General features: G+C 43.8%; 1 protein-coding gene across 7 annotated transcripts in view; it reads left to right on the top strand.

Moving 5' to 3' along the window:
* The window catches only part of dcaf6 (ddb1 and cul4 associated factor 6), a 79,402-nt gene that overhangs the window by 9,566 nt on the left and 54,448 nt on the right, over positions 1-15,388 (top strand). For all 7 annotated transcript variants that reach the window (XM_024389208.2, XM_024389212.2, XM_024389211.2 and 4 more), the window contains exon 2: positions 12,088-12,149. In XM_024389208.2, the coding sequence (XP_024244976.1) occupies positions 12,088-12,149 (62 nt within the window). The remainder of the gene's footprint in view (positions 1-12,087; positions 12,150-15,388) is intronic.

The raw sequence follows: 15,388 nt of genomic DNA, 5'->3' as shown, positions 1-15,388 counted from the left end.
TCAGTTATTTGTTTTATTTGAGGACTTTATTTCATTCGAAGTCATCTCATCTCCAAAGAGCTGCTGCCTATGCTGTTTGAAAAAAAATCACTATTTTAGTACTTCTTCAAAGTAAATAAGGCATACTTTTATGACTGCTGAATACCAACTATCAATCACTTAGATAATGTATTTTCAGGTAGTTACCTCGCGAAGCATCTGTTCTCCTCTCATCATGAATTCTTGTTTTTCTTACGTAGCAGGCATAAAATATACACAGGTCGGACAAGTGTGCAGATCACTGTCACAATCTCAATTGAATCTATTTTTTTTCGTAAAGTATTTAGACCCCTTGACTTTTTCAACATTTTGTTACATTACAGCCTTATTCTAAAATTGATTAAATTGTTTTGTTTCACTCATCAATCTAGACACAATACCCCATAATTACAAACCAAAAACAGTTTTTTGGAAATGTATTAAAAAGAAAAAGCTGAAATATCACACATTTACATGAGTATTCAGAACCTTTACTCAGTACTTTGTTGAAGCACCTTTGGCAGAGATGATAGCTTTGCATCTTCTTGAGTATGATGCTACAAGCTTGGCACACCTGTATTTGGGGAGTTTCTCCCATTCTTCTCTGCAGATCCTCTCAAGCTTTGTCAGGTTGCATGGGGAGTGTCACTGCACAGCTATTTTCAGGTCTCTCCAGAGATATTCGATGGGGTTCAAGTCCGGGCTCTGGCTGGGCCACACAGGACATTCAGAGACTTGTCCCAAAACCACTCCTGCGTTGTCTTGGCTGTGTGCTTAGGGCCATTGTCCTGTTGTAAGGTGAACCTTCCAGGTTCACAGCGCTCTGGGGGTCTGCAGTGCTCTGGAGCAGGTTTTCATCAAGGATCTCTCTGTACTTTGCTCCGTTACTCTTTGCCTCGATCCTGACTAGTCTCCCAGTCCCTGCCGCTGAATAACATCACCACAGCATTATGCTGCCAGAAATCTGAGTCTCGGCGTCATTTTGTTACCGTTACCGTTGCCCATACACATAACTTTACCTCCTACACATCCAGTTCTCTGCATGTAGAGCAGTGGTACTCATTGCCGCGAGCTGTTAATTTGCGGCTCGCTGTGATTTTCCTATTTCCCATTCATAATACATAACAATGATACAATTTCAATTCAATGTGTTTAATGCAGGCCTGAATCACTTCATTGAATATATCTATTGTTCCCTGGACAGCAGTATAGCGCCGCTGTTGAACAGACAGGCCGAAATAGAACGCAACTGCTCAGCTACAGCGACCAACACATATCAGTTTGATACTATCTAATTTTGCAGTCTGGTAGACATGGATCGATTTATTGTAAAAAATAAATGTAAATCTATTGACAATGAAAATGAGGGGTAAGAGCTGGAAACAACCTGACAGCTATGACCAAACAATCAGGAAGATGGCGGCGGAGAAATGCAGCTAGCTAACGTGGCTCCGGTGGCTAAGAGAAGGATAGGGTTGATTCAAGAAGAGATAATGGGAATAGCTCACTTTGTCTTGTTTGCCAGAAGGCAGTCAATTGTTTTAAGCAAGCAAATTTAGAGTGAAATCTCCAGTCACACCATGCCCATGTTGACAAAACATATCCGCCACCAAGCAACCTCAACAACAAAATAGCGCAACTCAAAGGAAAGCTCAAAGGATCTAGCACTGTTGCAGGGAAAATGACAGAGGCAACATTTGAGATTGCTTGGATACTCGCGAGAAACAAGAAGGCCTTCAAAGACGTGGAGATTGTCAAGTAATGTTTTTTGGCCTCAGCTGAAATATTGTATGCTGATGTAACAAACAAGGAAGCTATTTTAAAGCAAATTAAGGGACTGCAACTCTCAGACTCGACAATAACAAGACTCATAGAAGACATCTATGTTTGTTTATTCACTGCTTAAGCACACTCCGCCAACCCTGATGTCCTAGCCATGTCTGAATCCTGGCTTAGGAAGGCCACCAAAAATTCTGAAATTTCCATCCCCAACTACAAGATTTTCCGCCAAGATAGAACTGCCAAAGGGGGCGGGGTCACAATCTACTGCAGCGAGAGTCTTGCAGAGTTCTGTCATGCTATCCGGGTCTGTACCCAAACAGTTCGAGCTTCTACTTCTAAAAATCCACCTTTCCAGAAAGTGTCTCACTGTTGCCGCTTGCTTATAGACCCCCTCAGCCCCCAGTTGTGCCCTGGACTCCATATGCAAATTGATTGCCCTCACTTATCTTCAGAGTTCATACTGTTAGGTGACCTAAACTGGGATATGCTAAACACCCCGGCCGTCCTACAATCTTAACAAGAGACCCTCGATCTCACACAAATTATCAAGGAACCTACCAGGTACAACCCCAAATCTGTAAACATGGGCACCGTCATAGATATCATCCTGACCAACCTTCCCTCTAAATACACTTTTGCTGTCTTCAACCAGGATCTCAACGATCACTGCCTCATTGCCTGCGTCCATAATGGGTCCGCGGTCAAACGACCACTACTCATCACTGTCAAACGCTCCCTAAAAATCTTCAACGAGCAGGCCTTTCTAATCGACCTGACCCAGGTATCCTGGAAGGATTTTGACCTCATCACGTCAGTAGATGATGCCTGAGCATGCCCCATTCAAAAAATGTAGAACTAAGAACAGATATAGCCCCTGGTTCACTCCAGACTTGACTGCCCTTAACCTGCACAAAACATCCTGTGGAGGATTGCATTAGCATCGAATAGCCCCCGCGATATGCAACTTTTCAGGAAGTTAGGAATCAATATTCACAGTCAGTTAGGAAAGCAAAGGCTAGCTTTTTCAAACAGAAATTTGCATCCTGTAACACAAATTCCCAAAAGTTTTGGGACACTGTAAAGAACATGGAGAATAAGATCACCTCCTCCCAGCTGCCCACTGCACTGAGGCTAGGAAACACTGTCACCACCGATAAATCCACGATAATCGAGAATTTCAATAAGCATTTTTCTACGGCTGGCTTTGCTTACCACCTGGCTACCCCTAACCCGGCCAACAGCGCCCCCCCCCCCTCCGCTTCTCCTTCACCCAAATCCAGATAGCTGATGTCCTGAAGGAGCCGCAAAATCTGGACCCCTACAAATCAGCTGGGCTAGACATTCTGGACCATCTCTTTCTAAAATTCTCCACCACAATTGTTGCAACCCCTATTACTAGCCTGTTCAACCTCTCTTTCCTATCGTCTGAGATCCCTAAAGATTGGAAAGCTGCCGGAGTCATCCCCTTCTTCAGAGGGATGATCACACTCTAGACCCAAACTGGTATAGACCTATATCCATCCTGCCCTGCCTTTCTAAAGTCTTCGAAAGCCAAGTTAATAAACACATCACTGACCATTTCAAATCCCACCGTACCTTCTCCTCTATGCAATCTGGTTTCCGAGCTGGTCGTGGGTGCACCTCAGCCACGCTCAAGGTCCTAAACAATATCATAACTGCCATCGATAAAAGACAGTACTGTGCAGCCTTCTTAATCGACCTGGCCAAGGCTTTCGAGTCTGTCAATCACCGCATTCTTATTGGCAGACTCAACAGCCTTGGTTTCTCAAATGACTGCCTCGCCTGGTTCACCAAGTACTTCTCAGACAGAGTTCAGTGTGTCAAATCGGAGGGCCTGTTTTCCGGACCTCTGTCAGTCTCTGCGTGGGTGCCACAGGGTTCAATTCTCGGGCCAACTCTTTTCTCTGTATACATCAATGATGTCGCTCCTGCTGCTGGTGATTCTCCGATCCATTTCTACGCAGACGACACCATTCTGTATACTTCTGGCCCTTCTTTGGACACTGTGTTAACAAACCCCCAGACAAGCTTCAATGCCATACGACACTCCTTCCGTGGCCTCCAACTGCTCTTAAATACAAGTAAAACTAAATGTATGCTCTTCAACCGATCGCTGCCTGCACCCGCCCGCCCAACTAGCATCACTACTCTGGACGGTTCTGACTTAGAATATACGGACAACTACAGATACAGTTGAAGTCGGAAGTTTACATACACCTTAGCCAAATACATTTAAACTCAGTTTTTCACAATTCCTGACATTTAATCCTCGTAACAATTCTCTGTCTTAGGTCAGTTAGAATCACCACTTTATTTTAAGAATGTGAAATGTCAGAATAATAGTAGAGTGATTTATTTCAGCTTTTATTTCTTTCATCACATTCCCAGTGGGTCAGAAGTTTACATACACTCAATTAGTATTTGGTAGCATTGCCTTTAAATTGTTTAACTTGGGTCGAACATTTTTGGGAGCCTTCCACAACCTTCCCACAATAAGTTGGGTGAATTTTGTCCCATTCCTCCTGACAGAGCTGGAGTAACTGAGTCAAGTTTGTAGGCCTCCTTGCTCACACACGCTTTTTCAGTTCTGCCCACACATTTTTTATAGGAATGAGGTTAGAGCTTTGTGATGGCCACTCCAATACCTTGACTTTGTTGTCCTTAAGCCATTTTGCCACAACTTTGGAAGTATGCTTGGGGTCATTGTCCATTTGGATGACCCATTTGCGACCAAGATTTAACTACCTGACTGATGTCTTGAAATGTTGCTTCAATATATGAACATAATTTTCCTACCTCATGACTTCATCTATTTTGTGTAGTGCACCAGTACCTCCCTTAGCAAAGCACCCCCACACCATGATGCTGCCACCCCCGTGCTTCACGGTTGGGATGGTGTTCTTCGGCTTGCAATCCTCCCCCTTTTTCCTCTAAACATAACGATGGTCATTATGGCCAAACAGTTCTATTTTTGTTTCATCAGACCAGGAGACATTTCTCCAAAAAGTACGATCTTTGTCCCCTTGCGCAGTTGCAAATAGTTTTGGAGCGGTGGCTTCTTCCTTGCTGAGCGGCCTTTCAGGTTATGTCAATATAGGATTTGTTTTACTGAAGATATAGATACTTCTGTACCTGTTTCCTCCAGCATCTTCACAAGGTCCTTTGCTGTTGTTCTGGGATTGATTTGGACTTTTCGCACCAAAGTACGTTCATCTCTAGGAGACATAACTCGTATACTTCCTGAGCGGTATGACAGCTGTGTGGTCCCATGGTGTTTTTACTTGCATACTATTGTTTGTACAGATGAATGTGGTACCTTCATGCGTTTGAAAATTGTTCCTAAGGATGAACCAGACTTGTGGAGGTCTACAATTTGTTTTCTGAGGTCTTGGCTGATTTCTTTTGATTTTCCCATGATGTCAAGCAAAGAGGCACTGAGTTTGAAGGTAGGCCTTGAAATACATCCACAGGTACACCACCAATTGATGTCAATTACCCTATCAGAAGCTTCTAAAGCCATGAAATCATTTTCAGGAATTTTCCAAGCTGTTTAAAGGGACATTCACCTTGGTGTATGTAAACTTCTGACCCACTGGAATTGTGATACAGTCAATTATAAGTGAAATAATCTGTCTGTAAACAATTGTTGGAAAAATTACTTGTCATGCACAAAGTAGCTCTCCTAACCAACTTGCCAAAACCATAGTTTCTTAGCAAGAGATTTGTGGAGTGGTTGAGAAACAAGTTTTAATGACTCCAACCTAAGTGTATGTAAACGTCCGACTTCAACTGTACCTAGGTGTCTTGTTAGACTGTAAACTCTCCTTCCAGACTCATATTAAGCATCTCAAATCCAAAATTAAATCTAGAATCAGCTTCCTATTTCGCAACAAAGCCTTCTTCACTCATGCTGCTAAACATACCCTCGTGAAACTGACTATCCTACCGATCCTTGACTTTGGCGATGTAATTTACAAAATTGCCTCCAACATTCTACTCAGCAAATTATATGTAGTCTATCACAGTGCCATCTGTTTTGTCACCAAAGCCCCGTATACTACCCACCTCTGCGACCTGTATGCTCTCATTGGCTGGCCCTCGCTTCATATTCGTTGCCAAAACCACTGGCTCCAGGTCATCTATAAGTCTTTGCTAGGTAAAGCCCCGCCATATCTCAGCTCACTGGTCACCATAGCAACACACACCAGTAGCACGCGCTCCAGCAGGTATATTTCACTGGTCATCCCCAAAGCCAACTCCTCATTGGCTGCCTTTTCTTCCAGTTCTCTGCTGCCAATGATTGGAGCGAATTGCAAAAGTCACTGAAGCTGGAGTCTTATATCTCCCTCTAACTTTAAGCATAAGCTGTCAGAGCAGCTTACCGATCACTGAACCTGCACACAGCCCATCTGTAAATTGCCCACCCAACTACCTCATTCCTCAAATTGTTATTTATTTTTGCTCTTTTTGCACCCTAGTATCTCTACTTGCACATCATCATCTGCACATCTATCACTCCAGTGTTAATGCTACATTGTAATTATTTCGCCACTATGGCCTATTTATTCCCTTACCTCCCTAATCTTACTACATTTGCACACACTGTACATATTTTTTTTTCTATTGTGTTATTGACTGTTCGTTTGTTTATGTGTAACTCTGTGTTGTTGTTTTTGTCGCACTGCTTTGCTTTATCTTGGCCAGGTCGCAGTTGTAAATGAGAACTTGTTCTCAACTGGCCTACCTGGTTAAATAAGGGTGAGAGAGAAAAAACATTGGCGAGGACATCGTTAAGCAACTGATTACTGACTCATCCGTGGCGCCGTGTTTTAGTAGTGCACTTGATAAAAGCACTGATGTTAGTGACATTGCCCAATTATGTGTTTGGGTCCGCTTCCCTCAAAACGAGTCATTCAGAAAGGAACTTTTATGTTTACTGCCCCTTCAGGATCAAACACGAGGAGATGATATTCTGAAAGCCCTTGTTACATTTTTTGCTGATAGTAATATTGACTGGTCAAATCTGGCATCTTTGTGCACTGACGGCGCCCCAAACATGTGAGGGAAGGAGAAGAGACTCAATAATGAACATTGTGAAACAAAAACAGAGAAACAGACTGACCAATGGACACCTGGATTGCCTCACAAGCATTGCAACAACAGACTATACATTTAGAATGAATTCAGTCACGGAGCAGAATGGACATTTTTGCTTTTTCAACTACTGAGGTAACCCTTAATATGGGTCTTACACACATCAAATAGGCTACATCATATGTATATATTTGTGATGTGCTGTACATCAAATCATTTGTATGTGCTCTCTGAATTTGCTCTCAATTGATAATTGATAATATTGGAAGAAAAAGTACAACAAATTTAAAGATATGTGTGGCCCTCTGAATGATTGTCTCAACCTAAAGTGGCCCCCTTACAAAGAATTGTGAGTAATACTGATTGTGTGTGTGTGTGTGTGTGCGTGTGTGTGCGTGTGTGCGTGCGTGTGTGTGTGTGTGTGCGTGCGTGCGTGGGAGATGGGGCCAGGAGTTGAATAATTGATCATAATCCTTGACACCCTGCTGGGCTTCACAGAACGACAGCCCAAACATCATCATCGCTTCCTTACGCCCAAACACAGCTCTCCATTAATTTCAGTTACTTTTCATGGGGGACAATTTTAATTGGGACACGTCATGAGCACAGATTGGAGAATTCATTCAAAAAAGCTCACAAACAAAGCTTTAAAATCAGAGCACAGTAAGTATTCAAAAACACTGGCATTAGTGTTTGTTTTCCTCGACACACAAGGAAAGAATCAGTCGATTTGCCATAATATAACTCCGACAGACATTGAAATGAATCTGCTTGAGTGAGAAATGCACTGGAATTGAAAGCCTCTCTCTGACCTGGGTCTTAATCTAAAGTCTCTGGTCTAGAGAAGAAAGACCACTTTTTTCAACCGCTGCAGTGTCTGCAAGGAACAGAGTTCTATGAGTGTGCTACACCAGACTACATGATCTTAGATGAAACAGTAGGCGTATGACAGAGGAGGCTACAGTTATGGAATCATCAACGCCAAAATGATCATAACAATCTACTGTTTTTATAATGAGGACATGTATTGGTTTACTTAATCCTTCTTCCTGCTCATCTTTATTTCCTGCCTGCAGCTCTGTAGTGATTGTTTACTAACCTTCAGCTGTCCCTCCTACAAGCCACTCTTCCTGGGTTTGGCTCTCTAATACACTGACTGGCATCCCAAGTGGGTGGACCAGGACAACACTGGTGTTTTTCTCTGGTAGTGTGGGTACTGGATATGTGCACTCATGTCAGGACCCTGACCTGAAACTGAACCGGGCTTTTCCTTGAGCACCATTCACAAAAAAATCGATGACGCTCTGATGAAAACACTTATGTTTTTATATGCCAAGGCTATTTTCTCAATAGAAAATCATATTCAATGTTTTTGATTTGCTGTGCTTATATTTGATTCCTATCTGTTGTGTTGCCCTCTGCTAACATGGATTTCAACAATGTTCTACCACTCCGTCCGTGCCTTTTTAAGTTTCATTGTGTGGATGTTTCACTTGCTGATGAAAAATAATGATCAAGCTCAAATCAAATCAAATTTTATTTGTCACATACACATGGTTAGCTCCATAGAATCATACTGTTATGTGTTATTCACTTATCAAGAGGATTATGAAACACAGTGTTCATTTGATCCTTTGTGTTTGATTGCTATAAAACCAGGTACCACGTCATTTCTCAGGTTGGGTCATGTTGGCCAAACCTTTGCGGTTGACTGACATGTTGATGAATCAGGGAGTTGTCCCTGTAAGGAATGCACTGCCTCCCTTCAATTACTAATGCTCACAGATTTGTTGATATTGCCTCTATTGAGACAAAGCTTAAGCTGATTTAGTATGTTACGATAAAAATGCAACTTTAGGCCTATAATAAAGCATTCCATGCATCATCGCATTTGCAGACTTATGTAGGCTACTATTCCTCATGTGATGAGTGGATTGGATAGTAATCATTTAGGCTAATAATATAACTCAATCATTGTATGCAAACAAAGACTGTTCAATTCATGGCTGGCTATATCAAATTAGTTTCTCATTTTTTTGCAGGGGAAAAAATGTTGCCTTTTTATAAATACATTTCATGAAATTCTACACTTTATGACTGGAGACATTAGGTGAAACATTTGTATTTATTTTTAGACACAAATGACAGGATAAACTACTCTGCTGACACTGACAAACAGGTCGATAAAAACAACATTGTCTGATCCATATGTAACCTTTATTTCTCTAGGCAAGTAAGAACACATTCTTATTTACAATGACGGCCAACCCCGGACGACGCTGGGCCAATTGTGCGCCGCCCTATGGGACTCCCAATCACGGCCGGATGTGATACAGCCTGGATTCGAACCAGGGACTGTAGTGACACATCTTGTATTGAGATGCAGTGTCTTAGGCCACTCGGGAGCAATATAAAAGGCCTAAGAGAAGGAAAGACTCATACAATATGATTTCCTTGTAACCTGGAGGAGGAAATGATTAGCCAAAAACACATTTTCAAGTGGCACTGACCCAACAATGATAAAGAGTGAATATGAGCACTCATCAGGGATATGGCCGATGCTCTCCTCTGGTGCCAAATAGGCAGGCCTAGGGAATACTGTTCGCTCAGTTCAGTCGAGAATTTTGATAACTTAAAGACATATTAGAATCTTGTCTTCTCTTTACAGCAATGACTATTTGCTTTCCAAACTGTTTTCCCACGATTGTATTTGAAAATATTGCGGTATGCCTGGCTGGGCCTCTACTTTTCACTGACAGTCTCAACTCAACAATCATCTGCTTAGCATTTGCTGCTCGCGCTGCCCAAACTGCGGGCCCTTCCAACTGTAGACGATGCGATTTAAAGCAATCCACAGCTGCGTTTTTTAAAAATAGGCTAATGGTCCTCTGTAGCCAAATCATGCTTTCTGGTGTAGTAGCCTATTTTTATGTTATTTATTGGAGTAGGCTAATTAGGCTATATCATTAGGCTATATCATTTTGGCAGTTTACTTTAGAGCAAGCTTATTATAAATGTATGTATGATTTCAGTGAATCAGTGGTGAGGAAGTGGCTTTGAGAGATGTGATCTTCTGCATGTCTCGCATTCTCTGTTTCCCAAAGATGAATAACAATTACAACATGCTTGCAAATCTACAGTATCAACCACCATGCACAGTGTTTAGCAACATAGCTATGATCATGGTATCCTATGTGATATTGAGTCAAAGACGCCTCTGCTCTCAAACTTTATGGACATGCCAGACACTGTGTTAACCAGGCCGTTCAGGATATCAACCATCTTCAGTCAGAGGCCCAGACAGTTTCAGTCACGGATGGATTGCAAATGTTGACACACATCTCCATCCATACCAGTGGTTTTAGTGTTATCTAAATGAGAAACGCTGAAATTAAAGGGGTGTCTTTTTTTTCTATGGCTCCTTCAAGCAGAATCAGACATCTTGGGACAATTCACTCCTCTAGGGTTTGGTGACACTGGTGTCACGTTAGCTTGTATAGCATGATGCTATATGTGGCTATGCTGTCTGGAGCTACCTGTATGCTAAATGTATATTTTCTATCTGGGACCAAGCTAACCTGTGTTTGTACTGAGTGGCGTTTGAGTGAGGATTAGCAGGCCCAGGGGTGGGGCAGGTGGCGTATGGATTTGCCTAGCGCTGCATTTAGCTTGACAAGGCTGGCTGTGTTGCTAGAGCTGTCATTGTCAATGGACAGGTAATCATACCAGTTGGAGGCAAAATTTGGCACTGTAAAAGGGCGGCCGCCAAGGGGGGCTAGCATAGCATTTGTGGGGTCTAAATCCCAACAAAACGCTAGAAAGATACTTCAAGGGATAGTTAGGCCTAGGCTAATCATAGCACATTTTAAGGCTATAATTTGCACGGTCTTCCTCACCCATGAGATTTAGCAAGATCAAAGTAGCCTCCATGGTTTCAGCTAAATCTGTCATCACGTTACTTTCCCATGACATCAATGCCCATCAGCAAATTGAAAAGGGGTTGGGACATGTTTATCTGGGTCTCATTGTCTTTTTGGGCATTTGACTTTAAATATCTGAAGGTTGAAAGACAAAGGAGGGGATATGGAGACAATGGAGACAACACTATTGTTACTGTTTGATTTGAACAGCAATGCAGCAGCAATGAACTAGAACCAAGCTGTAGGACAAAATCTGCCCTACTTATTTATCACATTACCTATTTATTTACCTTTGCCTCTCTGTTATTGAATGGGACCTTCAAATTTCATCTGGCTAGGCGACACAATATACGTGACTGGATATATGTTAGTTCGTTTTATATGAGCATTTCAGGACTGGCACGAGGCACGCAAGGTCACAAAGGCAGGCCATAGTGTTATTGACTGTCTGCTGTAATTCTACTTGATTGCCTTTGACATTGGCTGTGAACTGTCAATGCACAGTAGAGTCTGTCATAGTGGATTATGGAACTAAGGCCATCCTTTCCATGCCTACTACGATTGCAGTATACAAGGAATGGTTTTTAGATTCTAGTCTGTCATCGCTTTACCTGATGGCATGAATTCTCACCCAATGTTTTTTGTTTTTTTCTCACTATTCGAAGGCAAGTTTAATCATTTGAGGTGATTTTTATTTTAAAACCTGGATCTTTTAGCCTAATACAGTGTAAGTTTAGAAGCAAGTTCATTCATAAAATACTGCCAAACCTGAACCTTTCTTCATGGCATAAGTCTATTTCACAACAGGATAGGCAGCCTGCTCATTTGGTTTTTCTTCTCTCCCTGTGATGGTGACAGCAGATGCGAGGGAGGCTTCCTCAAGATGAATAATACATTATAAGCCACAGAAAGACAGAATCATTGCAATCAATGTGACACGTTATTCATCTTCCTGCTCCCTCTGTAAATAGTGAGAGCTGAGGCATGAAAACAAACCATGACAAAAGAAAACGGAGCCTTACAAATGGGTTCCAACACTTCTGATATAGGGTATGACCATTGCTTTGTCATCGACCCTAGTCGATGATGGCCATCTACCCTAGTCGATGATGGCCATCTACCCTAGTCAATGACTTGAATTCATCAGTTATTTCTAATGCTGACTGAATTAGTGCAAAAATAAATGAAAGTAACAAGTCATGGCTAAACAATTGTGACTTGATAAGAATGTCTTTCTTCTGTTTTTGCACAGGCAGAAGAGAATTTGTCCAGCGGCTGAAACTCGAAGCGACACTCAATGTCCACGATGGCTGTGTAAGTACACACTACCCACCCTTGTGTGTGTTTGTGTCTGTGGTGTACACTGTGCACATCTGTCCCTCCTTTCATCTTTAGAGCACTTCACCATTCACCCTCCCCCGCTGTCTGTCTGTCTGTGTGTGAAACCTTGAGTCTGACCGACTGAGTGATGGACAGACACAGACGGGGACGGACGGACGGACAGACAGACGGGGACTGACTGATGGACAGACAGACGGGGACTGACTGACGGACAGACAGGCGGGGACTGACGGACAGACAGACGGGGACTGACGGACAGATGGGGACTGACTGACGGACAGACAGACAGACGGGGACTGATGGACAGACAGACAGACAGACGGGGAATGACGGACAGACAGACAGATGGATGGACGGACAGACAGACCTGGACTGACGGACAGACAGACAGACAGAGAGACAGACAGACGTGGACTGATGGACAGACAGAGAGACAGACAGACGTGGACTGATGGACAGACAGAGAGACGGACGGGGACTGACGGACTGACTGGCGGGGACTAATGGACAGGGACTGACTGACGGGCGGACAGGGACTGACTGACGGACGGGGACTGACTGACGGACAGACGGGGACTGACAGAGGGACGGACGGGGACGGACGGATAGACGGGGACTGACAGAGAGACAGACGTGGACTGACGGACAGACAGAGAGACAGACAGACGTGGACTGACGGACGGACAGAGAGACAGTCAGACGTGGACTGACAGACAGAGAGAGACAGATGTGGACTGACGGACAGACAGACGGACAGGGACTGACGGACAGACAGACAGACGGACGGGGACTGATGGACGGACGGATAGACTGGGACAAACAGGGATGGACGGGGACTGACGGACGTACGGACGGACGGGGACTGACGGGGACGGACGGACGGACGGATAGACGGGGACTGACGGACAGACAGAGAGACAGACGGGGACTGACGGAAAGACAGAGAGACAGACAGACGTGGACTGACGGACGGACAGAGAGACAGTCAGACAGAGAGAGAGACAGACGTGGACTGACGGACAGACAGACGGACGGGGACTGACGGAGAGACAGACGGACGGGGACTGATGGACGGACGGATAGACTGGGACAAACAGGGATGGACGGGGACTGACGGACGTACGGACATAGGGGGACTGACGGACGGACGGACGGGGACGGACGGACGGGCAGACGGACGGATAGACGGGGACTGACGGACAGACAGAGAGACAGACGGGGACTGACGGACAGACAGAGACAGACAGACGTGGACTGACGGACAGACAGACGGACGGGGACTGACGGAGAGACAGACGGACGGGGACTGATGGACGGACGGATAGACTGGGACAAACAGGGATGGACGGGACTGACGGACGTACGGACATAGGGGGACGGACGGACGGGGACTGACGGACAGACATACGGGGACTGACGGGCGGACTGACGGACATACGGGGACTGACGGACGGATGGGGACTGACGGACGGTCGGAGGGGGACCGACGGACAAACAGACAGACAGGCGGGGACTGACAGACAGACGGACATACAGCGACTGATGGAGGACATACATACAGGGAGTGACGGACAGACCTACTGTACAATCCAGGTGTGCAAAGCTCTTAGAGACTTACCCAGAAAGACTCACAGCTGTAATCACTGTCAAAGGTGATTGTAATATGTATTGACTCAGGGGTGTGAATATTTATATAAATTAAATATTTCTGTTTTTCATTTTCAATAAATGTGCAAAAACAATTGTCGTTATGGGGTATGTGTGTGTAGATGGGTGTGAAAAAAATTATTGAATCCATTTTGAATTCAGGCTGTACCACAACAGATAAGTCAAGGGGTATGAATACTTTCTTAAACTACTTTACATTAGGAATATTTATACAGTTGAAGTTGGAAGTTTACAAACACTTAGGTTGGAGTCATTAAAACTCGTATTTCAACCACTCCACACATTTATTGTTAACGAACTATAGTTTTGGCAAGTCGGTTAGGACATCTACTTTGCATGACACAAGTCATTTTTACAACAATTGTTTACAGACAAATTATTTCACTTATAATTCACTATCACAATTCCAGTGGGTCAGAAATGTACATACACTAAGTTGACTGTGCCTTTAAACAGCTTGGAAAATTCCAAACTCAGTGCCTCTTTGCTTGACATCACGGGAAAATCAAAAGAAATCCAAGACTTCAGAAAAATAATTGTAGACCTCCACAAGTCTGGTTCATCCTTGGGAGCAATTTCCAAACGCCTGAAAGGTACCACGTTCATCTGTACAAACAATAGTACACAAGTATAAACACTGTGACCATGCAGCTGTCATACCGCTCAGGAAGGAGACGCGTTCTGTCTCCTAGAGATGAATGTACTTTGGTGCGAAAAGTGGAAATCAATCCCAGAACAACAGCAAAGGACCTTGTGAAGATGCTGGTGGAAACAGGTACAAAAGTGTCTGTATCCACAGTAAATCGAGTCCTATATTGGCATAACCTGAAAGGCCGCTCAGCAAGGAAGAAGCACTGCTCCAAAACCGCCATAAAAAAGCCAGACTATGGTTTGCAACTGCACATGGGGACAAAGATCGTACTTTTTGGAGAAAAGTCCTCTGGTCTGATGAAACAAAAATAGAACTGTTCTGTCAAAATGACCATCGTTATGTTTGGAGGAAAAAGGGGGAGGCTTGCAAGCTGAAGAACACCATCCCAACCGTGAAGCACAGGGGTGGCAACATCATGTTGTTGGGGTGCTTTGCTGCAGGAGGGACTGGTGCACTTCACAAAATAGATGGCATCATGAGGAGGGGAAATTATGTGGATATATTGAAGCAACTTCTCAAGACATCAGTCAGGAAGTAAAAGCTTGGTCGCAAATGGGTCTTCCAAATGGACAATGACCCCAAGCATACTTCCAAAGTTGTGGCAAAATGGCTTAAGGACAACAAAATCAAGGTATTGGAGTGGCCATCACAAAGCCCTGACCTCAGTCCTATAGAACAGTTGTGGGCAGAACTGCGAAAGCGTGTGCAAGCAAGGAGGCCTACAAACCTGACTCAGTTACACCAGCTCTGTCAGGAGGAAAGGGACAAAATTCACCCAACTTATTGTGGGAAGATTGTGGAAGGCAACCTGAAATGTTTGACCCAAGTTAAACAATTTAAAGGTAATGCTACCAAACACTCAATTAGTATATGTAAACTTCTGACCCACTGG

This window comes from Oncorhynchus tshawytscha, linkage group LG26, assembly GCF_018296145.1.
Source record: "Oncorhynchus tshawytscha isolate Ot180627B linkage group LG26, Otsh_v2.0, whole genome shotgun sequence".
NCBI lineage: Eukaryota > Metazoa > Chordata > Actinopteri > Salmoniformes > Salmonidae > Oncorhynchus > Oncorhynchus tshawytscha.
The sequence above is the reverse complement of the archived record's forward strand: the minus strand, read 5'-3'. Positions and strand labels throughout refer to the sequence as shown.